Source organism: Megalopta genalis, chromosome 1, assembly GCF_051020955.1.
Source record: "Megalopta genalis isolate 19385.01 chromosome 1, iyMegGena1_principal, whole genome shotgun sequence".
Classification (NCBI taxonomy): domain Eukaryota; kingdom Metazoa; phylum Arthropoda; class Insecta; order Hymenoptera; family Halictidae; genus Megalopta; species Megalopta genalis.
In genome coordinates, this window is record NC_135013.1 from 12,221,142 (window position 1) to 12,248,779 (window position 27,638).

The 27,638-nt window shown below is 42.7% G+C and overlaps 1 protein-coding gene across 5 annotated transcripts in view; it reads left to right on the top strand.

Annotated features, from left to right (window-relative positions):
- LOC117228994 (uncharacterized) overlaps window positions 1–27,638 on the top strand; it is a 729,674-nt gene that overhangs the window by 49,992 nt on the left and 652,044 nt on the right. For all 5 annotated transcript variants that reach the window (XM_033485103.2, XM_076521427.1, XM_076521432.1 and 2 more), the window contains one exon: window positions 22,348–23,163. In XM_033485103.2, coding sequence (XP_033340994.2) covers window positions 22,348–23,163 — 816 coding nt within the window. The remainder of the gene's footprint in view (window positions 1–22,347; window positions 23,164–27,638) is intronic.

The following is a 27,638-nucleotide window of genomic DNA, read 5'->3' on the forward strand; positions in this document are numbered from 1 at the left end:
TGTGCTTTTTTTCACGATTTCCGCGATTTCTCCGTGCCACTGATCTTTCACATTTTGCGGCAAACTTAAGATTGAAAAACCGTTCCCAGAAATTCGTCGGTCAATGGAATTATTAAACGGCGGATTAATGCTCTAACGAAGTCAGAGTCCCGGCTCGTCTCCGCCGGTTAATAGAATGGGACGTCGGCTGAAATTCAATTTTTCAACGTCACTGTTCGCTAATGGGACAGATCCCACGCCATTTCTCAGCCGATTTGCTATTTAAATAAACTGGTCCCCGGCGAGGTGAAGTTCAACGGTGTACACCGTCTGAATGAACGAAAGAGGCTTTCTCTACTGGTTTTCAGAATAGACAAATTGATGGATAGAAGATTATGCATGCGAGACCGAGGGAAACCAAATACTCGAGCGACAGTGAGAAGAAACGATTGCTATACCGTGCTTCTTGTACCTCTGCTATCTGTTTCCATGGACGTGGGCGTATGTCGTAAAAATCCTGTTGACAATATCATTAGCGGAGTCGCTTCTGCTCGAGTAATTTGTTTTTCGAGACTCGTGAAGCCGTTGTACAGTGGCCTGGAACGTGGTAATTTTTAACAAAAAAATATATATAAACAATAGACCACGTCCCTTCGCTCGTCGTGCATGTACTCAATTGACGTTGAAAATACTGTGACACGGTTCGTTAAAATCCACATAAAATCAAATACTGCTAAGATTTGTATGGTCCTTTTCGTAATACTTAGGCTCATATAAAACATATCTGACTTCTAATATATCCTCTGATTTTTCAAAAATCCTTCTCGAAGTTTAAATTGTAATCACCTTTATATTGCATACATGTGCCGTAATTAAATAACTAAAATATAGGTACTCTTAAACGCGAAGATATAAAACGAACTAGTATTTTAATGTTCTAAAACGTGTAATTGAATCGAGAGATTTAACCTTCGATTTCGGAATTTTGGCTCTATAACGTTACATTCAACTACAGAGTTATCTAATGAAAGTAATATTTCGGTTATCGAAGTATCGAAGGATTATCAGTTCCTAGGAAGACAAATTTGTTGCAAAAATTAAAGTTGAGAAATTCATTCATTCACCAGAGAACGCTGTGCGCCCGTTTATTTCTCTCGCAGCGAATAAACAGAGAAGTCGAATCTTTTACAAAAAGTTTCGTAATGAGATCGAATGCATCGTGTAACTTTATCCGCTGCAACTGCGTCTGCATTTTCTGCACACGTTATCGCAGGTTTTAACGAACAATGTTTCTGCTCTCGACCAAAGTGTTTTGCACAAAGTTCCTCACTGTTTCACTGTACACAGAAAAATTATTCGCTCTCTCTCCGTCGACAGCGCAATTCATTTCCGGTGGGTACTCCGCGCGTTTTAATTGTGAAGACTAATTGAAAAAGGCCGCGTTTGAAAAGTTAACAAGATGTGAAATTGCTTTGCGTTCGAACAAACCGTCGCGCCGCGCCGCTGTTATTATTCTCGCGTTCCGGATTCGACATGGTATTCCGCGAATGTATTAATATTAATAATTGCTCTTGTTTCTCCGTAGCAATTATTTTATAATAATCCCCACCGGCGGGTTGTCGAGCGTTCGACGTTTTATATCGATACACCTGATGCAACGTTCTGCGACTACTTCCGTGTAAAGCGAGCCTCAAAATTGGGTGTGGCCCAGATTCTCGAGCAAGAAGGCTGCTTTAAACCCAATCAATACTCGCATTCTCCTTGCAGTCGCAGCGACCGCACACTTTGTCGACGTGAAATTAAGAAAATGGTCCTCGAGATTTAAGGAGATCGATCGGAAAATCTGACTTTCTTCTTGAATTCTGTTGCGTAGCGCTTCGTAAGAATTATTTACGTTTTATTTAAATGCGTTCTCGAATAATAATCGTCCCGAATCCTATCGGAGTGCTATGTCAAATAATTAATCAACAATTTGTAGACGATGCGAAGTCAAAGAATTCTATAGATTATTAATCATTTGCACTCGAGTGATGACTCTGAGACATCGATAATCAAATTTGATATATATTATGTATATTTAATATACATAAAATACTTTGTCGTATAAAATGAAAATATAATAAGCTAAAAAACTGTTTTGATTTTGTATTAAAATGGCTTCGAGTGCAAAGCGTTAAACTTGACGAACTTCGTCGACAGACTTTAATTGAATCAACCTTGTGAAACCTCGTTCACTTTCTCAATTTAATCTTTGCCGCTAATACCATTCAATGCTCAACATTGTCATCTTATAAATAATTTTGTTGAGATACAACGTCTTTTGAATGGGCCTCGCCATAGATCGCAGCATGAAAAGTTTTTCTATATCGTCGGATATTATCGCATTTTATTTTTGAAACCGCAAAGCTGCTGCAAATCTCATGCGCTTTATTGCAAAAGAATCGCAACCACGTGACATAACCATTATTAGTAGCATAAATACATTGTCGCTTATTGGATACGCGTGCCAGTGGCACAAAATCATATTCACACGGAAATAAGTTTCATTCATACTCAACTAATCCCACAACAAACTGATAACGAACATACTTCAAAGCGTGGTTCGCTAATAAATCAATCCGAGAAATCTCTCCGACTGTCGAATAAAATCCACGAAAATCCGTGCAGATCTCTGCGAGAGCGTAGAATCACCGATAACAAACATCGCCACGGTGACTATAAAAAGCGAGCTATTAGGGAGCGAGTTCATTGTCTGGGGTAACGTAAGAAAGATCGGGGAGACGCAAAGCCACCCCAAGGCCGGCTCGAGGAATCCTCGGAAAGGAAAAAAGCGGAGCAGACGTGCTGCAAAGGGTAGGAGGGCAGAAGGGCCATCTTTCAGGGCGCAGGAAGTCGTTCGAGTTCGGCTTTCCCCGTACTCGTTCCCGGAGATAGACCGGGCCGGTGGATGCGCCTGACAAGTGATATATCTCGCGATTTTATACCTGCCGCGTCGTCGATAAAGTATCTTATTATAAAGCACGATATAGCCGTTCGCCGACTTCCTCCGGCCTCGACGATACGTCTACCATCGCAAAAGAATCGAGGGCACTGCCTCTCCTCTCCTCTCCTAGCCGCCGCACTCTCTCTCTCTCTCTTTCTCTCTCTCCACGCCGCCGCGTTCATCGCATCCGGGTGGGGCTGAAATCGATTTTAACCTCCCCCTCCCCCCCGCGGTGCACGGAGCAGCCTCCCAGCCCCGTGGAAGTCGCTTCGGGGACTCCAACCCCGAGTAGCAAAAAGCTTTTTCTCCCTTAAAGCGCCGCCGCTTTGTGCGGCACGTCGCTCCCGCCGAGCCCCGGCCGGCCCCCCTCCTCCTTCCTATCTGTCCGTCTCTCGTTCTCTCCATTTTCTCCATTTTCTTCAGCTTCTCTCCTATCTCCGACCCTCCGACCCTCCGACCTCACCTTGCCCTTGGATCCGTGCGCACGTTTCGCCGAGGCTACCGTAACCCGCACCCTCTCTTTCTTTTATCGAGCGACTCCTGCTGACAGCTATCCCGGAAACTGGTCCTCACGCTGTTAATCGCGGTGACTGCGTGTGTTTTCCTACGCTCCCACCCTCGGCTCTCTTCTGCTCCTCGAAAGCTTGCTCTAGGGGATGCGCGACAAGTGGAGAAGCAGCGCCGTCAAAGATCTCTCTGCGTTCCTGGATTTCGAATTTAGCTTCAGGCCATGGCTGCGACGCGAGAGTGAGTTCGTTTGATCTTGTTAGAAAATTTAGGATTTTTTCTTTGTTATTTGAAGGTTATGGTTAACCATTAGCGAGATGTAGCATTTACGGTAAGACGTTGAAAGAATGATGTTGGATGACTGATCGATCTCCCAGCGCGAATTTTGTACGTTTATGATAAAAATGGGTGGACGAAACTCGAAACCGTAAAAATACGAAAACAATTTAATGGTTTTATTATTTTATTTGCAACTTATTGCAATTATTAAGGCAATAATCGAATTTTTGTGCAGTTCTTACTTCTTACTATCGATGCACAACAAAAATTTTTCTAAAATTCTTTTCTAAAATTTTTCTAAACATTTTAGTTTTTATGGAGATCCGCTGTCTATTGGAAATGGTAAATTGGATAAATTAATGGATTAATAGGATAGTATCCTAATATACTGTTTGCTTTGTCGTAAAGAGCTCCGTGTTTATTCTGTAATTACTAGACCGCAGATTTTAAATAGTTAAAACACTAGAAAAATTTAGAAACATTGTCACACTATTTTCAGCCTCTTAAACAAATTAAGAAAAAGAATTTCGAATTTTGCTTCAACTTGGTATAATGTTGTAAATACTTCTGATTTTGCGTCATTTATGGGAGATGCCAGCTTGTAAAATGCAAGAAAACGTTCACGCTAATGATAATTATTTGTATTACTATTGTATATTTACAACGAGGTACTTTCTCGTCGATGCGAGAAATTTTGAGTAATGATCAATAAACTACGGATTTTGTGCGCGTATACCAAAAATAGATAGAACAAACACGGAAGTATGAGAATATTTAAAAATTGAACAGTATTATTAGTGACCTATCCGGAAAAGAAATGAGTCGTTTATTTTGAAAGTGGCCTAAGTCCATTTATTTGAAAATCCAGATATTTAAGGTTTTTACGTTTTAATAAATTTAAAAATATTGCTAATTGATAACATGATGGTATAATGTTTTTGTGTTCTTAAGGGTCACTGCGTTCTTTCAGCTTTGCTGACATGAAATTATATGTATAACGTAGAAATGTGAATATTAAAATAGCTAGCTCGGTGTTTTTGAAAAATGACTTAGGCCACTTTCAAAATAAATGGCTTGTTGCAATCGAGGTAGAATATCTCTAAACAGTAATACCTACAGATCCCTAGTTTACCGATTTCAATATTGAAAGAATTCGACAATTTTTCTGCGAAAGTGGACGAATCCTGAATCGAAATTCGCTTTTCTGAAATAAATACATAGTGATAGAATTTTCGTTAAAATTCGAGATGCAAATGGTGGAAAAGATTGGTCGGAGGTGTATGGCGATTCGATAGGGATTCCCGTCCCGGCTCACGGATCCCAATAATTCAAACGTCTTCCACCGCGGATTTTACGAGGGGGGGAAATAAATCAGGCGTGTAGCCACGATTCATCCGATCTCGTGTATTATGGTGATCACGTACACTCGTTACTACCGTAACGTGCAGGACGACCGGTACGTGGTTCGTAAATGAAATTCCGCTTCATCCGCGGCGAGTTATAATGGGAACCTCATTGGAGGCTGGCTCTGGACAGACGCCAAATTTCCCTGCCGTTCGTTCGGCTATCACGGAGCTGCGATTCACTACGGACGCACCTGATGAACTTGGACACACCCCGAGTACACCTGAGTACACTCGATGTTTCTGGTGGAGGACTATTTGACAGAAACATTTCGATGAACTGTGGCGACTCTTAATTTTACGGATACCCCTTTCATGTCTTCTGTTCTCGCTGTATCTTTATATTACCAATTTATTTGCTGTTAAGTAGTTTTTACGTATTCGAATACGTGGCACAATGTTTACAAATTTACAATTTACAAATTTACAAATTTGTTTCGGAAAGAATCTAACCGAAGTCAGCATTTCACAAGCATGGTAATTGGCCTTGGAAGATTGTTTCTTAATTTCTTGTTGATAATTATACAATTCTTTCATTCTCTCGCTCTTTCTATCGTTCTCTCTCTCGCTCTTTCTCTCGTTTTCTTTCTCTCTCTCGCTCTCGCTCTTAATTTTACGATACCCCTTCCATATTTTCTGTTCTCTCTGTATCTTTATATTACCAATTTATTTGCTGTTAAGTAGTTTTTACGTATTCGAATACGTGGCACAATGTTTACAAATTTACAATTTACAAATTTACAAATTTGTTTCGGAAAGAATCTAACCGAAGTCAGCATTTCACAAGCATGGTAATTGGCCTTGGAAGATTGTTTCTTAATTTCTTGCTGATAATTATACAATTCTTTCATTCTCTCGCTCTCGCTCTCTCTCTTAATTTTACGATACCCCTTCCATATTTTTTGTTCTCTCTGTATCTTTATATTACCAATTTATTTGCTGTTAAGTAGTTTTTACGTATTCGAATACGTGGCACAATGTTTACAAATTTACAATTTACAAATTTACAAATTTGTTTAGGAAAGAATCTAACCGAAGTCAGCATTTCACAAGCATGGTAATTGGCCTTGGAAGATTGTTTCTTAATTTCTTGCTGATAATTATACAATTCTTTCATTCTCTCGCTCTTTCTATCGTTCTCTCTCTCGCTCTTTCTCTCGTTTTCTTTCTCTCTCTCGCTCTCGCTCTTAATTTTACGATACCCCTTCCATATTTTCTGTTCTCTCTGTATCTTTATATTACCAATTTATTTGCTGTTAAGTAGTTTTTACGTATTCGAATACGTGGCACAATGTTTACAAATTTACAATTTACAAATTTACAAATTTGTTTCGGAAAGAATCTAACCGAAGTCAGCATTTCACAAGCATGGTAATTGGCCTTGGAAGATTGTTTCTTAATTTCTTGCTGATAATTATACAATTCTTTCATTCTCTCGCTCTCGCTCTCTCTCTTAATTTTACGATACCCCTTCCATATTTTTTGTTCTCTCTGTATCTTTATATTACCAATTTATTTGCTGTTAAGTAGTTTTTACGTATTCGAATACGTGGCACAATGTTTACAAATTTACAATTTACAAATTTACAAATTTGTTTAGGAAAGAATCTAACCGAAGTCAGCATTTCACAAGCATGGTAATTGGCCTTGGAAGATTGTTTCTTAATTTCTTGCTGATAATTATACAATTCTTTCATTCTCTCGCTCTTTCTATCGTTCTCTCTCTCGCTCTTTCTCTCGTTTTCTTTCTCTCTCTCGCTCTCGCTCTTAATTTTACGATACCCCTTCCATATTTTTTGTTCTCTCTGTATCTTTATATTATACCAATTTATTTGCTGTTAAGTAGTTTCTACGTATTATTCGAATACGTAGTACAATGTTTACAAATTTACAATTTACAAATTTACAAATTTGTTTAGGAAAGAATCTAACCGAAATCAGCATTTCAGAAGCATTGCAATTTCCCTTAGAAGATTGTTTCTTAATTTCTTGCTGATAATTATACAATTCTTTCATTCTTACACGCAGCAAGCTTGTTTATTCAAAATGATTCAAAAGAGTCTAACTTTCGACCTTGAGGTGACTCTGAACAGTAAACAAACCTGTAAATTTTTTAAATCGATCGTATAGCAGGGTGTTAATTCAAAGAAAAGTAATTGAGGATTCCTTATAACGATTTTATTCGTACACTAACAAATTCTCTTGTTATCTACAATCTAAATGTAATAGAAACTCCATCCAAGGCTATTGCATAAATGGAAATTATTAAGCTTCCTTTAGGTAAGCACCGCCAATGAAAAGCCTATTAAAAGGGCTTCAGGTAGTTAAAATGCCCAGGAAAGCCTTCTCGAACCGAGGACTGTGAAAACATCCACAAGGACTTCTAACAGCTACCTTCTGTGAAATATTCATAGAACTGCTTTTTTTGGAAAGGACAAGTTTCGCTAAAACACGCTCCAAAAAATTATCTTCACACGAAATCAATAACAAACACTTTGGCATGTATTTAGCTAAATAATAAATAACCGAGCCGTTTAGCTTGAATCATGAGATTCGGAAGGAAATATGACAAACTAATATGACAAATATTGACATGATCTTACAGTTAAAGGGTTACGATGACGAAGTTGCATGAAATTCAGAATCCAGAAACATTATCTTGAAATCTAGGTTTCAAACTGTAATTTAAAAAAGAAGTCATCCTACGATGATTATTCGCGGAGCAATCGTCGGTCAAAGTTGGACGATTTTTATCAACAATTTTTCGGTGCTATAATTTTGTCGAGCAACATATTTGGCTAAATATGCACGGATGCGCCACTACGACGCTATAACTTTCTTTCACCCAAGTCGATTAACGATACCAATTATCGGCGTCTTGAAGACCGTAAGACCCTCTCGAGAGGTATTCTTTTCACCAGAAAATCCTGATTCGTTCCCGAAGCCAACGTCGCCGCCTCGGTCGCAAAACCAGCTGAAAAACGAATCGCAGAAAATTCGAAAACAGCGGCCCCGGCCGCAAGAACGTGAACTGCTCGAAAGATTTTCGGGCGGCGCGGGTGGCCCCTGGTTGGATTCTTTTTCAGCCGAGAAGTTTCTCTCTTCTTTGGACGTGAAACCTGCGCAGGACCTCGGTCATCCGTGTCTACCGATTCCTCCCATAGCAGTCGCTTTTGCCCGGTGCCGCTTGATTATATCTCAATAACCTTATTTCACGAGGATCGGCCACGGAGACGTGAATGGTCCTCCGGGTGAAATTTAAGCTCGAATTTCACGAGGCTTCACGCTCGAGTTGGCCGGCACTGCTCCGCTCCGCTCGGCTCGGCTCGGCTCCGAGGAGCCTCGATGTGCGGTCGATCGGCGAGAATTAAAATCGAGCCGAGCATAATTGCGGACGCCGTGTCCCGCGACACGGAGGATCCGTCGATTGCTGGAAACGGATCGACTCGTCGTCGGTCAATTCGTCCGTTTCGATCGCGACGCCGAGATAACGATCCCGTTACGCGCCGCCGTTCCTCCCGCTGATTCTTGTTAATTAACCGTACCTCGTTTCGGTTTGCTTCGCACGTCCGTATACGCGCGTTTGTCTCCGCGTTATGAGCTCCTCACGATCAATATTTTACACATCGTAGAAGGAACGGCGGTTACTTCGTCCGCGGTTTCCTTTCGCGGTCCTTAACTAGCTTTCACTTCGAGGCTTTTCGGCCGCGACAAGATTTGGGGTGACTAATGTTTATTTATTTCGCACGACGGAAGTGTTTACAAAGTGTGCTGGCGACACACTTCGAGAATTTTGTAAAATTCGCACGCCGCAATTCACGACCGAGTTTTATATGATGGAGCGACAATTAAACAGCGGATCTCTTCATGCGCAATTAAATTTCTCCGATTCGATTGCAACAAACACGAGTCGGATAAAGATTTATCTCGACTGTTAATATTTTTAATAAGTTCAAAATAATTGAACGGCATTGTTAAATTTACTGCCTGCATTTACTGTTTTGTGCTTCACCTACACACACAGTTGTCATCAATGCATAAAATCCGCAGACTATTGATCATTTCTGTCCTCGTAATTAGCGATGATAATTACAAAATAATAATAGTACTACGTGTAGAAAAATCAAGGATATTAGTTTCGTATCATGTCTAACGCAATAAACATTTCATTTCCAATTTTTATAAATTTGTCCCTAAGAATTTACGGTCGAATAATTCTGGCGCGAATGATCTATTTATTGCAACATATAAACGATGGAGAATGCGTATATATATGCGGTTCAGATGCTATAATTAAACTTGATATTTCAGCGTAGGTATTCTCAGAATGAAAAAACCGAAAGCAGAGTCGAAAAAGTGAACAACTTTCTCTTTACAGTTGTCAGCTATGGTGCCCAAGAATTTACAGTCGAATAATTCGGCCCGAATGATCTATTTATTGCAACATATAAACGATGGAGAATGCGTATATTTATGCGATTCAGATGCTATAATTAAACTTGATATTTCAGCGTAGGTATTCTCAGAATGAAAAAATCGAAAGTAAAGTCGAAAATGTGAACAAGTTTCTCTTTACAGTTGTCGGCTATGGTGCCCAAGAATTTACAGTCGAATAATTCTGGCCCGAATGATCTATTTATTGCAACATATAAACGATGGAGAATGCGTATATTTATGCGATTCAGATGCTATGATTAACCTTGATATTTCAGCGTAGGTATTCACAGAATGAAAAAACGAAAGCAGAGTCGAAAAAGTGAACAAGTTTCTCTTTACAGTTGTCGGCTATGGTGCCCAAGAATTTACAGTCGAATAATTCTGGCCCGAATGATCTATTTATTGCAACATATAAACGATGGAGAATGCGTATATTTATGCGATTCAGATGCTATGATTAACCTTGATATTTCAGCGTAGGTATTCTCAGAATGAAAAGATCGAAAGTAAAGTCGAAAATGTGAACAAGTTTCTCTTTACAGTTGTCGGCTATGGTGCCCAAGAATTTACAGTCGAATAATTCTGGCCCGAATGATCTATTTATTGCAACATATAAACGATGGAGAATGCGTATATTTATGCGATTCAGATGCTATAATTAAACTTGATATTTCAGCGTAGGTATTCTCAGAATGAAAAAACGAAAGCAGAGTCGAAAAAGTGAACAAGTTTCTCTTTACAGTTGTCGGCTATGGTGCGCGAATAATAGCGAACACTTTTTCGCTGTTCCGAGACGAAAGTACGATGGAACGGTCGGACGACTAGACAAATGAGCAAAGCGACTCGATGATTAAACGCTGAAAAATATTAAACACGATGATCCGGCATGTACATCGTCAAAGTCATAGTTCAGTATCCGCTTTCTATGGTACCCAATCGATTCCTGCTCGATTCCGGTTTAATAACAAACCCGACAGAATGTAAACACCAAGTAAACGTCGAATGGTAGCCGTACGCGTGGTCGTTAATCAGAATTAAGTTTCTACGCGAGCGAGCGATGTTCTTGCTGCGTCACGCAGCCAAAGCAGCGATCTTGCTGCGTCCTCGGTGTGTTTGCTTAGCGCACCGACTCGAGAGAAACCATCGAACAAGCCTCGTTCGGGCATAGAGCAATTTGTCCAAGGGAGACTTCGTTTTCACGATCGAATTTTACTAAGAAGATCGCACATTGTCCTCGCTTTTTATTATCCTATTGCAATTTTCACACCGATGCTCCTGTCGTCTTTCATTTCCCAGGCTTCTCGTATCACGCTTCTTCGAAACTTACGTTGTTCGAAGAGTCTTCTTCTCGCATTTATTCAGACACTTCAACAAAGTTTCACTTCCGTAAATTATGTACACGGTGTCCAACTTTTTCGATAACTTTCGACCGTGTCTGCCTGCCAACTTTCTTCTTTCCTTATCTACCGAACTGTATTCTTCTCGTGCACGACAATACAAGAGCTGTACTTGAAGAAATATGAGGAGACCTACTGGTAGTTCTTCTTTCCCTTGTGATTTAAGTTGAAGAAGCAGTGGAATGATGTAAAAATGAAAAATAATAGATGTTTAGCATGTTATCGAACCAATTGGCCGTTGCGATTTCATTGAAAAATGTGTCAGTTACTGGCACATATTTGATTTTCTTCGTATATTGTTTAAGTACGAGACTTTTATAAAATGTATAATTTAATAGAAAATATTAAAGTCAGCTGTCTTCAGTGAGTATTCTCGTCATAAAGAAATGACAACTTTTCGTGTCATGACGTATATTCGTCGAAAACAGCTGACTGGTTAAAAAGCAGTTCTTTTTCGAGGGTCATCCCTTAGAAAGCCCTTAGGAACCTCCCTTTATTTGCAACGCGTTTGTTAAATGTTTTGACAAGATCAAGGGAAAAACACACCAAATTTTATATATCAGAAATTAAAAAAATTAGTTTCTGCATTTTGTAGGTCTTAAGGGGTTAAAGTTTTTGATTCGACTATGAAAATTACAGGTAAAATTTTATTGAAAAAATTCGATATCTTTAATCCCTTAACGCACAGTTTTTTTGAAAAAACAACTTTTCTTTTGGTGGAGAATTTTGATATACTGCGCTTTTGTTCCATGGAAAAAGGCTATATTTCATTCTTGAATAAATAAGTGTTACAGCTTACAATTCCATGTAAATGATAAATATCAATAAAACGATCTTTTTTCTTTGCTTTCACATTGTTGTTTTCAATTCTCGATTATATTCGAGTGTGAAAAATTATAGCAGCGTAAAATACAAGGCCGCTCGAATTATTCCGAGTGTGCACAGTTTGGCCTGTTTAGCGCGCTCGAATTAACTCGAGCGTACAAGTTAAGGGGTTAATTTCGTAATGTTGCTTTTAAAAACAAGTAAAATTATTGCAAGGAGAGTAAAACCAGGTGATGGCACAGTAATCGACACACTTACCCTATTCACTTAAGCTTCGGTTCGAATTTTCCGGAATCGTCGCGCAGGAAAACAGAATCGCATGTCTGGATTCGCCAAAGAAAAAGGCAAATTTGCATGAATCTTGAAAACGGTCCAGGCATTGCTCGTCTCGGTCGAGAGCAGACGAGGAAGTTCCTTCATACGTCGTGGCCGGGCCGGGTGATTTACGAACAAGTCGTCCGCGACGCTCCTCACCGTTTCCTAACGCGATCCATTCCGCTTGGATAGCCCCCGGCCGACAGATAGAGTACCGATGTATAAATTACGCGTGGACCAATTAACATTGTCGCCGGACGAGTGGACCCGGCTTCGGGAACCGGACTCGCGGTGCTGGTTGGCTGCCACCTAAGCACGGGGGTGGACGAGGAAGATTAATTGAGACCTTTTCCCCTCGGCTATCTCAAGGAAAGCGTACCTCTCCCAGAAACCCGTTCGCGTCCGCGACGAGGAATTAATTCTGCAAGCGCGAATCACCGCGATCGTCGCGATTCCGCCTGGTAGCGACCTCTAAGTGCAGCAAATTCTCCCTAATTTTCCTTCAGCTTGTAAATAAAAGTGGACAATTTGGGAAGAGGAGATACGATTATTCGAACCTTGCGCCTCGTTTTTGTAATTGTCGACGATCGGCAACTATAAAGATGGACCGCGATTTTTCTGTACAAACTGAAGGACTATTTGGGAGAATTTGCTGTAACTCTTCGAGCCACAAAGTAGTTGGAACACCGTTAAATATATCGAACAATATTCACTTTACATGCGGAAGGTTTCACGAAGAGAATTATTATTTTCATCTAATTTAATACTAAACCGACCGAGCCCCAAAAGTGACTAACAAGGGTTGCTTTATAACGATGAAGACCCTGTATTTATTATGAACTTTTTAGAAATCTGTTCAATCATTTTTTCGTAACAGAGTCTTTGTAATTTCAGCAACTTTAAAACGAAAAATGTGAAATCAGACAGATCGATCGGCTCGGTAGGTTCAGTGTTAAATAAATATTTCTTTCTTAATATTTTCTACTATAATAAAGAGTCGGACTCGTGATAAAGATTTCATTTCATAATGTACCAAATATGCATTCATATCTTCTAATTGTAAAAGAGAATTGCATTCTTCTCTTATCAAAAAATCTGAAGACAAATCTCGTTTTATCTGGGAAATTATTAAGGACGACGAAGAGTTAATCAACGGAGCTGTGGAAGAAATCGTAGCGCAAGGGGTTAATAGGCTAGATTCTGTAGAATCTGTGGAAAGATCTCTTAAATTTCGTAGACCCAGAAAACCCTGAACTAAATTTGTCTAAATTTCTGAAACTAACTACACCATCGGGTAGATGCTCCCGAAAATAAAAGAATTAATTTCACGTGTGAAATACAATGCAAACTCAATAATTGAATATACATTGAACATGTTTTTCGAAAATCCTAATGTTCGACCAAATAAATCTAACCGAAGAACGTAGATAAGCTATCTTCATTCTGTTCGAAATAATACATTATTTCGATCGCTGTTCAAAAGCACTGTACGTTGAATAAAATCTTGAATTTCAAGAGCTACGGACCCGATTTAATCCGAGGCAGGATGCGCACTGTTTATCATTGCGGGTGCAGTATTTTACTGGTCCCGGCTTAGAATACGACGGGAGGTTCGCTCGCATAATTTCCTTGCTAACGAGACCGCCGGGACCATAATTTACGGTCGGAATCGGAAATTTTCAATACATGATAATCTCCGAGCTGAAATTTTACAGGGGACGCTCGCCAGCTCGCTGGACGAGACCGAGACTCTTAACTCAACGCTTGTTCAAGGTTCGGCCGGTAATCGGGCACGTTATCTAGTTCCAATGGCCGATTAAATTCACCGTTATGGCCGAGTCTTGTTAATCCGCGAGAAGTTTCGTCGTAAACCGCGATTTGTTGGTTACCGATCGGAAAATGTGGTATCCACGGGATCTGGGCTCCGTCATTTAATCGCAAAATAACTAAACGCTACGCGATTGCATGAAAAGAAGAAACTCGAAAATACCGAGACACCAAAGAACCTTAAGATCACCTCCACCCCTGCACAATCTAATCCAGTGACGGCGAACCTATGACCCGCGAGTCAGCTACCGATCTACGTAAACTTTTTAAATGATCCATGCATTGATTTGTATAAACTTTTATATCGTAAAAGAGAGAACAGGCAATCAAAAATATTAAAAAAATTAAAGCATATATATTTTTTGTACCCGAGGTCTCACGAAGGTCATGGAATTATAGGTTATTAGATTCGTCTTAATCTTAGCTATCATGATATAATGATAGAAATATGTAATCCCATTTGAAAAAACATCGATGACCTTGACATCTCAAAAAATATGACCTTTACAAAAAAATGATTTCCACCACAACATGTGTCCCTTCGAACCAAACAATTTGTTCCTCAAGTATTTCCTCGTATCAATAACAATAATGGATATATCGCTTTGTAACGGAGTTAATGAGACACCCTGCAAGTGGACATTGGCTAGTTGATTATCGTATCACCGCACCTGTGTGTGACGTACATGATCGTGACGCTACTGACTCAGTGACTCACGAGCTAATAGTAAAAAGAAATAATGAACAGAATTTGACTCGCTTCTCAAAAAGGTTCGCCATCGCGTATCGTCGCAAACAGCAGAATAATTCGGGGTAGCAACGCTGGGTCCCAAGGACACAAAATGGAAAGGACACAAAAATCTCAGTGTTTTTAGATAGTTTCCAGGAAACTAAAGTAAATAGAATCATCGTCGACTACGAAGCCATTAAAAATGTCTCGCTAACATCGACAAAAATGTATCTGCAAGACCAGAAAATGGCGGTGAGCGTCGCCAGGTACAGTAATGTCTTCCTAACTGACGCTCAGATTGTGCAGAAAAATGGACAATTTAGGAAGAGGAGATACGATTATTCGAACCTCGCGGTTCGTTTTTATATTGGGCTAGGGAATAAGTTCGTAGCGTTTTTATTTGAAGGCGATTTTCCTTTGTTGTTTTCGTTAAGCTCTTGAGGCACCCAGGCTCCAAATTTTTCGGCAAATCCCATTGAATGAAGATGATTGAGAATCGTTTTATGATCGCAGTTCATTATTTCGGCCAATTCACGACTCGTTCGGTGACCGTCCTCCTTCGAAAGTGCTTTGAGACGCTCTTCGTCGAATTCGGAAGGTCTTCCGCTGCGGGGCGTGTCGTCGACGTCAAAATCGCTATTTTTGAACTTCGCAAACCATTTCCGTGCTGTAGACTCGCCTATGACACCTTCTCCGTATACGTTGCAAATGTCCCGGGCTGCTTCAGCAGCTTTTTGGCCTCGATGAAAAGCGAAGAAGAGAAGGTGTCGAAAATGTTGCTTTTTACCTCCTGGATATTCCATTTCTAAGCCTCGAAAGTAATAAAAAATTAAATTACTCAAAAAGACGATTAGCACAGTTTTGTAGAGCAGAAAGAGCTCTATCGAATGAATATTATACACTTTGTCAAACAGCAAAAAATCGTTGTAAAATAAAAGACAATATAAAAACGCTACGAACTTATTCCCCAACCTAATACGAAGTATGCAAATTTTAAAGGCTGGGTAAGCAAAGCTCAGAGTGCGAGAGGTTCAATTGAATACTGCTATTATATGAGAGCATAAAAATACGAGAAGTGAAAGCTAGAAAAGGACATGGAAATTAGCAGAATCTGGGAGTTTCATTTAAATTGTACAATTGTTTGAAAGTGCTACGGTACGAATAGAGGAGGCAAGAAGAAGAGACGAGAATAAACAAAATTGAAGATTCAGGAGGTTCGGTTGCTTTTTACCTCCTGGATATTCCATTTCTAAGCCTCGAAAGTAATAAAAAATTAAATTACTCAAAAAGACGATTAGCACAGTTTTGTAGAGCAGAAAGAGCTCTATCGAATGAATATTATACACTTTGTCAAACAGCAAAAGATCGTTGTAAAATAAAAGAAAATATAAAAACGCTACGAACTTATTCCCCAACCTAATAATTACTGACAATTCGCAACTATAGAAACAAATCGCAAGGCTCGAATAATCGTATCTCCTCTACCCAAATTGTCCATTTCTGTGGACAATCTGTGCGTCAATTAGAGAGGCATTACTGCACCAGGTGCAAAGACGCTTCCGAAGTGGCGCAACGCTGTCGCTCCTCCGGGCCGCTATTACACGATATTTCATTGTCTCGTTGAGTATTGTTGCGCAATTATCCTGGTGCACCCTTTTAGCGGTCGTGGTTGCGCAACGCCGAGTACACACACGTTGCGGCCATTTATAAATGCCGGATCGGCGATCGGTAACTTCTCGTTACCGCTACTGCCGGTGCGCCCTACCAGAGCCGGCAGTGTCTTAACGGGTTTCCGTGCGCCAAGAACGCACTTACGTCGCACGCATCTCTCGCCCACGCTTCCGGCGCGCCGGTGATTTAACGCCGCGGAACCGCCGCGACGCGAGGCGACGCGACGCCGGACGACGCGGAACGACGCCGAACGCGTCGATTTCACGTGTCCCGCCAGCACCTTGTCGCGCCCGGAAAGAAGATATCGCGTGAATGATTGTGCACGGCCGATCGTTACTCTCCGCTGTCGCGCACCGCTGACGATTTAATCGGAGTTTTCGGCGCGAGCAGCGCGCCGATCTTCTGGGACAGTGAGCAACGATGGGGCAATTTTTGCGACTCGTTTCGCCCGCCGGTCTCGTTCCCTTCCGGTTGCGAGTTTCGCAACCGGCCGGAGGATTTTAGGCGTTTTTACGGGGAGAAAGTGCCGCTCGTAAAAGTCTAAATACTCCTGCCGGATTTCGAACGTTTTAAAGAGACCCGTATAGACGCTTTATGATCGGTGATTCCGTTCGTAGCGGAACTCGCGGAGGCGCGTACGAGACGTTGCACGAAATTTGCTCGAGAGATTTCTAAGTTTCGAATCGTGAAATTATGTTTTTGATTATTCTGTTGGCTCGCGTCGAGAGACGATGCGATATGTTTTCGCATGGTTTGCTCCCCGTGTACCGAGCGGGTAAACCGTGAATTATGGCCACGCACGCGCGGATATTTCTCAGACAATAGAAATTGGATTCGACAGGTTGACCAGGCTGCGATAAACAAGCCTAGTTATCCGATGAGATATCTCCGCGCAGATCCTCTTTCCACCTGCGCGATGCTTTTCCCACAGAATCTATCCGTTGTGTAAACGGTGCGAAAGGGAAATTAAAACCTCGCCGGTTCGAGGAAAAACGTCGGTACAAGCGGGCGAGCGTCGTTCGAACAATAAATCTACGAGTTCCGGGAGAGAGAAAGGGTACTCCTGTGCGTTCCATCAATTTGCTTCTCACAATAAGCTGCCAGAGTCGTTTAATATTCCGCCGATATTTTTCTCCGCGAGTCGCGCGAAGCCGGCAGGAAAAGCCGAAGAAGAAGAAGACGAACGAGACGTCGTCGACGACGACAACAACGGAGGAGGAGAATAAGAAGACTAAGAAGAAGGAGAAGAAGAAGAAGAAGCAGAACAGGACCGGTGTGCACCGGCGAACTTTCCCTCTTGATGGAGCCTCGCGGGATGAAGGAGACACGCGCTTTGAATGAGCTGCTCGCCTCGAAAGATTAGCTCTTCGGCTCGCTCCCACGCCTCATCTTGCTATCGCATCATCGCCGAGATTCAATCTCCGCCGCTTCCAGACTCCTCGAACGATAAAACCCAGCCGGGCCCCGCTGTCGATCCGCGGAATACCCGCCGCAAAAACACCCGGGCTCTCTGTTCGCCACTCTTATTAAGGAAGAGATATTCGTTCGTCGTTTCCGCGTTTACATTGAATACGCCGCGCGCTGATCCGCGGCGATTGATGTCTCCGCGGACGACGAGCCGTTTACCGAGCTAAACGCCGATCGCGCGTAGATCGACGGAAATACGATCGTGAACGCCAGCTGACTGCGTTTGCAGCTCGGCTGCTTCCTATGCAGCAACGCTGATGTCGTACGAAGTTTGAGATCATTGCTGATGGGCGTTGGAGTCTAGACAAGGTGCTGAGAAAGGGATTGACGAAAATGCTGAGGAAGGCAAAAGGAAAAGAGCTGGCGTAAAAAACGGATCTAGGATAGAGTTTATTAACCCTTTCATAGACTCTGGGAACTATGCTTCCCACCCACTTTTAGTGCGCATATGGACCACCAGGCTCAAATATTCCCACCGCTGAAAATTGTTATTGAATTGAAATATTCTTGAAAATTATATATAATTATATATTATAATTATAATAATTATTATTATTAATATTATTATATTAATTAATATTATTATTATTATTATTATATTAATTAATATTATTATTATTATTATTATATTATTAATATATATATATTTCTATGCTTCCCACCCACTTGTAGTGCGCGTATGGACCACGAGGCTCAAATATTTCCACCATTGAAAATTCTTATCGAATTGGAATATTCTTGAAAATTCATATTGAGATCTAGGGGAGAGACTATTAACCCTTAGCGCTCCGTTGGCTCCGCTATGGAGACATCCGTCATTTGTTCCGTAAATCCGAAGGCTCTGCTGCGGAGCTCAATATTTTAGCATGATCACACCGAAGATGCTATGTTTTTGTCGACGTTGGCAATTTTTATTTGTAGCGAAAACGTGCTTAGCGTGTGTACCATTACGATTAAAACATTTTTTGCCCATTTTTATACTTGGCAACATAAAATGAATAAAATCAAACGCTTTCACAAGGACGCGTAATCTTTTCCGCTCGAAATAAGACTTCCTTTATCTCGGCCGTTTTGCTCCAAAAATGTGCCGGAGTTGCTGGTAGTGATATTTTTCAGAAAAACGCTGTTCAACTTTAGTTTAGAACGTCCGAAGAATATTTACTAATTTTTAATTTAATTCAATTATTAATCGAGCTGATTCCAGCGAAGATTAACAATAAAAAAATTCCGGCAAACTCGCGCAAAAGATATCTTTGTTTCGATAATTCCCTATCCAAACAGAATTCAACAGACGATTCGCGATGCTAATTTTATAATAAATCGCGTCAAAGAACATGAGGGAGATATTTATTTAAGAATCGCGAAGAATATCATTAATAGTAAATTTACTCATTTCGATGAGGATGCATTTGCTGCTTGGAAATTTCGGTCACAATTCACGATGTCGATGCGCCGACCTCGCACAATGTTAAGTAGATACCATTACGATTAAAACATTTTTTGCCCATTTTTATACTTAGTAACATAAAATGAATAAAATCAAACGCTTTCGCAAGGACGTGTAATCTTTTCCGCTCGAAATAAGACTTCCTTTATCTCAGGCGCTTTGCTCCAAAAACGTGCCGGAGTTGCTGGTAGGTTGTACTCGAGAAACGCGTGGAGCGCCAAGGGTTAAGAAAACTGGCGAAGGGAAGGATCTAGGAAAAAGATCGTCGACCATTGGCAGCGCGCCCCTATTTACATCCTTCTTCGATCTCGTACCTTTGACAGTGGTAGCTGGATACTGGTGCGATTGTAGCGCAGCGGACGGCTGCCTGCAAAGCCATAACATCCCCGCAGGTAGTTTAAAGCGCGCAAAACATACTCGTAAAGCGTTTCCTTGTCAGGATGCAAGACAATCTTGCGACATAATTTGCAAAGCGTTTCCCTTACGCAAACACGACGGAGGAGGGAACAATCGAGGATAAATAAAACATATATAATCCTCGCGTCTAACAAATGAAGCGATTTGTCCGGCAGCCTGACGCAACACCTGACGTCAGAGCACATAGTAACCCCGTACCGGTCTACCGTGAAAGGTGCACACGGCTCCGGCTCGTCCCACTCGTCCATCCGAAGTGTTAACAATCCATCGAGAAGTTAGCCCGCAGCGCGATATCCGTGCAAGAAACGTTAAGTAACGACTCGGCCGATACCGTTCCCGGCGCATATAAAGAGGACGGTGAACCGAGGGACGAGCGGATCGGGCCCGAGGATCATTTAGAACATAACCGTGTTTCATCCTAAAGATCGTATTTATGGCGGAGCCCGTTTAAAAGGCGGGCCCCGTGGAAAAGGAGAGAGGGGGACACACAGGGGACGCTGCGCCGGATGGAATGATGTGCGACCGAATCTGCTTGGCTCGCGATGGAAAGGGCTGTTCCCGGTTGTCGATACATGGGCCGTGTCGGGGTCCCGAGTGACGCTAATCCTCGCGTGTGAAGAGGACAGTGAACCAGAGTCTCTGGTCAGAGAGATGCCGCGCTCGGCTCCGTAACTCAGCCCGCGTGACTCACGTCGAGCGTTTCTCGCAGGATCAGAGCATCGTTGTATTTCAGAATCCAGGAAACCAGGAAGTCGCCGGGCATTATGAAATCGGAGATATTACGGGAGGAAGTTGTATTCACGGTGATCTTATGGGCACGGCCCGGCCCGGACCGACGCCGAGCGGAGCGGAGCGGCGCGGCGCGGAGCGGGTACGTGCCGCCGAAGCGTAGCGTAAAATATCATCGTTATGCACCGCTCGAGGTTAATATTAGCCGCGGCGCCGCCGTCCACGATATTTACTATAAGCCCATTGTTTTATGCGGCGCTGAACCCCGGCCGACAGCCGCTGATACAGTTGTACGCCGCACCTCCGCAACGCTGCCTACTGCGGAGCGGTCTTGCGAAATCGAATCGAATGACCGCTCTCGAGCCGCGAGCTCGCCCGTTTCCGTCCCCTGTCGGGCCCCGGGGATTTTTCGCCGGCCGCCGCTGTCGATTTTCCCATTGGCGACGGCTTCTGGTGCCGATAACAAAGGGTCTTTCATTAAAACGCGATAGACCCGCGAACACGAACGGAACCAGTTGCACGGGAGCCGCTGGTCTTTGTTGCAGCTTTGCGGGTATTCGATGCCGTTGCTTGTCCGCATTCGTCTTTAAACGATCGCTCGTAACGCGTCCGCGTCAACCGAGACTCGTCAACCTTTGCACGTTTTTCGTCGTTCTGTTGGATTTTTTGCCAGTGAAAGATCTAACACGTCACTCAATAAGTCTCCGGTCTGACACATATATGGCAACACTGTTACATGATTTCTGGATAGTAGCATTCTTCAAATGATACATGTCAAAATTTCATGACATTTTGATGATTAGTTTACAGGTTACAGTGGTTTAGTGACCCCAGTTTTATAATTTTCAAAACAATGGTTAGAAAAGAATTTCGTGTATCGATTAAACATTGTTTTTTGATGGGGAAAAATACTGTTGAAGCCAAACAGTGGCTTAATAAGCGTTACGAAGACTCTGCACCAGGGAAATCAACTATTATCGACTGGTATGCTAAAATTAAACGCGGTCGTACAAACATCGATGATGCTGAACGCTCTGATCGTCTAAAATCGGCAGTTGTTCCGAAAAAAATAAAAAAAGTCCACAAAATAGTTTTGAAAGATCGTATAGTGAAATTGCGCGAGACAGCTGACCCCTTAAAGATATCAGAAGATAGCGTGTTTACAATTTTACACAACAATTTGAGCATGTGTAAATTGCTTTCGAAGCGGGTGCCGCGTTTGCTCACACCGGATCAAAAACAACAACGTGTCGACGATTCGGAGCGCGGTTAAGCGATGGTTAAATCGAACGAATTACGCTTCGAATTGCTTCCCCATCCACCGTACTCTCCAGATCTAATCCCCAGCGATTACTGGCTTTTTTCAGACATTAAAAAGATGCTCCAGGGAAAGAAATTTGGCTCAAATGCTGAAGCGATTGCCGAAACGGAGGCCTATTTTGAGAACAAAGACAAATCGTTCTACGAAAAAGGCATCGAAAAGTTAGAGGAGCGTTGGAACGAATGTATCGCTCTTGAAGAAGAGTATGTTGACGAATAAAGTCGAATTTCTAAAAAAATTTGTTTTTCTTAGCTAGACCGGAGACTTATTGAGTGACGTGTTATACTGCTCGCAGCGGCGGGAACTTGTCGAAGCGGATCTAGACACGATCCAGTGGGCGATGACCTTTAATCTGCGATCAATAAGCGATTCAACTGTCATTGACCCAGTTTCCCAACTCGGAACGACCGGACCCAAATGCAACCTAGTTCCAACGCAACCCAGTTTCCACCCTATGCACTTTGCTCCGACTGTTTTCACCCTAATCCAATTTTTGACCCCATTCAGTCTCCGTCTAAGTTACTTTTAGTCCCCGCGAAGGGGGCTAAACCGTGAGACCTTGTACACGTGACTTAGCGGACATCCCTTGATACATTTCAACATTTTGTTTCAGGTGATACCGGCGGAGCGTCGGGTACCGGAGAAAGAGGAGACCTGGTCGCTAGCCCCGGAGCCAAACGATCCCTGCACCAACTGCGAAGATCTGCCCGAAACAAAGTCTAAAGGTTCCCAGGATGAAGCCCCGAAGATCCCTGAAGTACCAGAAGCGTCCAGCGAAATTCCAGAAACTGGCACGCTACCTAGAAACCAAGAGTCCCGAAAGAGCAAGACGAAGAAGGTAAAGAGCTACCTTAGGAAATGCAAGGGTGCGCTGTCGAAAGGAGACGAGGCCTCCTCGGACAAGAAACGCCAGGAACACTGCAGTTCCTGGTATCTGGAAGAGGCCGTGTCACCAGAGGACACGGATCCGCGCGAGAAACAGCGCGAGGCTTCGACCGACAGGATTTCCGAAGCCGAGGAAGCTGTGGAGGCAGTCGAAGAGGACAATGCTACCGTATCGCAAAATCCTTCTAAGAACGTCGACGACGGCGAGACTCCTGACGAGGCTTTGGCTAGGCTGCTCGACGAGGATCGGAAGAACGATCTGAGAAGAAGTCGATCCTCTCTGTACGAAGATGCTAGGGACTCTATAAACGAGCAAGCCACGGTTGTCGAAAGTAACTCCAGCAAGGTAGTTAAAGACAGGAACGAGGCGGTGTCTCTGGAAACGCTGACCACCGAGGACACGAACCTGAACAAGTGCGACTCCAGCGATACTTTGATAGCGGAAGCGGGGGAGGTATGCGCTGCTTATCAACCGGCTGACGGCGAGCAAGCTGACGAAGAGGAGGGCAACGATGAGACGCTGCAGGCGATGTCTCTGCTTGGGGTGAGTGGACGCTTTGTATCTGCGTAGTTTAGGTTGCTCTTATTGTTATTATCTAGCAACGCTTCAGAAGATGACTCTCTTTATAGAGCATGATCGTTCGTAAAGTCGTCTCATTTTTTCGTTCCGTTTCACTGAACTCGTTACAGTTCATTCTGCTAGGCATAAGATTTTGGAATGTTGCTTTAGACCGAGTTCGAGCGTTCTAAGATGCTCCTCAAGCAAGTTTACACGTAGATTTACATGTCCAAGAATCTCAGTTTGCAAGCGTTTGACCGCGTTTGAACATTCTGTTCCACCTAGAATCGGAGCAATATAATAATGGTGATGCAGTTTTCACGCGTTATGTTAGCGTAACTTAGCTTACTCTTGTCGGTGACCAGCAACGCTTCAGAAGATACTCTCTTTATAGAGCATGAATGTTCGTGAAGTCATCTCATTTAGTTTCGTTTCACCGAACTCGTTATAATTCACTGAACCCGTTCATTCTGCTAGGCATCAGATTTTGGAAAGTTGCTTTAGTTCCACTTATCTAACAATGTGCTTACTCCCGTTCGTAGAACGGTTACTTTAAACAAATTTAATTTTCCGAGCGTTTGATCGAGTTCGAACGCTCTAAGATGCTCCTCAAGTAGGTTTACACGTCCGACTGTCCAAGAACTTCAGTTTGCAAGCGTTTGAACATTCTGTTCCACCTAGAATCGGAGCAACATAATAATGGTGACGCAGTTTTCACGCGTTGTGTTAACGTAGCTTAGGTTGCTCTTGTCGGTGACCAGCAACGCTTCAGAAGATGACTCACTTTATAGAGCATGAATGTTAATGTTGTAAAGTCATCTCATTTTCAGTCATCTCTTTTAGTTTTGTTTCACCGAACTAGGCATCAGATTTTGGAAAGTTGCTTTAGTATCTAACAACGTGCTTACTCCCGTTCGTAAAACGTTTATTTTAAACAAATTTAATTTCCGAGCGTTTGACCGAGTTCGAACGCTCTGTTCCACCTAGAATCGGAGCAATATAATAATGGTGACGCAGTTTTCACGCGTTGTGTTAGCGTAGCTTAGGTTGTTCTTGTCGGTGACCAGCAACGCTTCAGAAGATACTCTCTTTATAGAGCATGAATGTTCGTGAAGTCATCTCATTTAGTTTCGTTTCACTGAACTCGTTATAATTCACTGAACCCGTTCATTCTGCTAGGCATCCGATTTTGGAAAGTTGCTTTAGTTCCACTTATCTAGCAATGTGCTTACTCCCGTTCGTAGAACGTTTACACTTAAAAAAATTTAATTTCCGAGCGTTTGACCAAGTTCGAACGCTCTAAGATGCTCCTCAAGCAGGTTAACACGTCCGACTGTCCAAGAACCTCAGTTTGCAAACGTTTGATCGCGTTCGAACGTTCTGTTCCACCTAGAATCGGAGCAATATAATAATGGTGACGCAGTTTTCACGCGTTGTGTTAGCGTAGCTTAGGTTGTTCTTGTCGGTGACCAGCAACGCTTCAGAAGATGACTCTCTTTATAGAACATGAATGTTAATGTTGTAAAGTCATCTCATTTTCAATCATCTCATTTAGTTTCGTTTCACCGAACTCGTTATAATTCACTGAACCCGTTCATTCTGCTAGCCATCAGATTTTGGAAAGTTGCTTTAGTTCCACTTATCTAGCAATGTGCTTACTCCCGTTCGTAAAACGTTTATTTTAAACAAATTTAATTTCCGAGCGTTTGACCGGGTTCGAACGTTCTGTTCCACCTAGAATCGGAGCAATATAATAATGGCGACGCAGTTTTCACGCGTTGCATCCGCGCGGACGCCGAACAACCGCGTCGTCGTGTGTTCGCGTTCGTCCACGTTCGGCCAGGTTCGAAGGTGGCGATGGTCGCCGAGGCTCGGTTTGTTTACGAGGCGAGGAAACAGGGGAATTACTCATAACGCGAGATTTTCCTCGATACCGCGGGCCCGATAACATCGATCTCTCGGCGCGGCTTGGCGGCCTCCGTGGCACTGCTATTGAATCTAACGGTACCGGGCGAGCAACGTGTATAAAAGGAGCGTGCAGCGGCCATTTGAATACAAACCACAAACGGTTTACCGCGGACCCGTGAGCGCGAGGCAGTAAAGCAAATTGCAACCACATGCGCACACACGGGCGTGTACACACTCACGAAACGGTGGCCCCGGCCGGCGGAGCCCGGGCTCCCTGCTTAGTAATTTATGCCGGCGGTCTTAATGCACTTGTATCGATGATTAAAACGTAATTTCCCCGGATGGTAAGAAACAGCAACGGCAAGCGGCGCGGCTGCTTTTTGCCGATCCTTCCCGCTTTATGATTTACGACGCCCAGTTTTCCCGGCGAGGCTGATTTACACGCGTTGTTGTCGCGTTCCGAGGGATACCACTCGCGCGACGCGGCTATTTATCGCCCGACGCCGACTGCCGTGCCGGAATCTCGGGGATTATTGAAATTCGGGAACCGATTGGGTGGTCTCCGAGAAACTTGTTCGGGGTACATTCAAATTATCCGGCGGCCCTCGCCGGCGATCCTTCCTCCGGCCGAACACGATGGTAGTCCGGGCCGGCGACTTTTAACGACCGTAACATTGACCGACATATTCGCGGTCTCCAAATTATTTTCATTCCCGATCACGGCTCCGGCAAGCGTTTTTTTTATGGAGTTTTAATGGGTGTAGTTGTTGTTGTTGTTTCGCGATAATTGCGGACGATCTTGTTCGAGTGTTTTATGACTTTTTGACGACAGCAGGTCGGCCCGGAGAAGGTTAATGGTACATTTACAAGTAACCATTGGTTTCACTTCCAGATTTCACAGGTTTCCCTTTCGCTTCTGAGAAATTCAATTTTGTCTTCTATCTATCTGTCTATCTATCTATCTTTAGCGATTGCTAAATCACACATCCGCGAATGAAAATTCTGCATCGAATTCGCCAGAAATGGGTCAAGGAGAAATTAATAGTTTCCTTGTTTTGTAATTTTCATAGATCGTTGAAAAGAAAATTCCAACCAATTAGTTTTCTTACAGGTGCATTAAATCGGTGGTCTATTAAACGACAAGAAAGATTCGTGAAAAAGTTGTAGGCAGAGTTGTGGTTTGCAAAAGTCCGTGAACGTAATTAAACGTCACATAAATACTGTATCGGTCTACGCCCAAACTTTCCCCGTTGGCGAACTTTTTCAGATCGATCCTCGATGATTTCTCGGTAGCAGTGCGAATGATTCTCGATCGATAAATCTCTCGGTCGCGATTAAGCTCACCGTCGCCACACGACAGTCACGAGCGTCGTTACTCACAGTTATTTTAAAGGTAATTTTCAATTCGCCGTGTAATAATTAAGTAGGATTCTGTTCCGCGGAACACTTGTTTAGCCGCGGGGTTTACAACTGTTCTCCGATGTGATTGAAAGGTGGCTGCGCCTTCTAATGCAGCGGGAGGTTAACGCCGTCGCCTGTTCCCGCTGCATACAGGGTGGGCTCCGACAATCGTTGCCGGAATCGTTCAATTAACTTCTCTCATTGTGCGAACGGGCTCGCCGTTTTAATAACAAATTACCGCGATGGTATTCGACGAAATTTATGGCCGATGCTTTACGATGAGCGCATAGACCTCGCCGGCGCTGCCTTTTCGGCAGTGAAATTGCACAACGTTCGATGAAATGTTGCTTTCACCGAGCCGGAAGAGGATGCACCAGTGACGAACGTGTTTAAAGCTATCGCGATATCTTTATTTGCTAATCTTAATTGCTGTTTAATACGGTACGAAGTATGCCAGATTAATTATAGAATGTCACTTCACAGAAATGTCTTTAACGTTTGCTTTTATACGCGAGCAGGCTATATTTTTACTGCCTCTTTTTTCCAGAAACGCTATTAACATTTTTCGTTGCAACTTCCATATTTGTGAACGGATATGGATCATAAACTCTTGGAACGTTCGGGGATTGCATCATACATCGTTCTTTACTTACGTAAATTTCATAAAAAATTGTGAAGATGTTTATTTGTCAAAAATAGCACTATTGCGATCAATCTTTGACGATGGAAGTAGAATTATACGATTTAGGCTCGTTGCTCGACGCTGAAATTTATCCTCTCGGCGCCGAGCGAATGATTCGTGTGCACCTGAGCGAAATACACCGAACTTGCTTGATTTAGTTTGGTAAATCTCCGGAAAGAAATGACAACAATTTTGTAAAACCTGATAGTTATAAAACTCAGAAGGGAAGAAAGGAATAAGAAATGAAGCTGTCATTAATCAAAAATATTGGGAAAATAACATTGTAGCGTAGTCGGCAACGACGTATCGTTGCTCGGCACTAAAAGGGTTAAACATAGTATGCAAGCTGCGATTTGGCGCTTCGCGAGACGAGATAGAAATATCAACGAACGAAGCGTTTGAAACCAGTTCGTGCACTACGGGCGCGGACGTCCGGGCAGAAAAATTGGAGTTCGTAACAGCAGTTTCG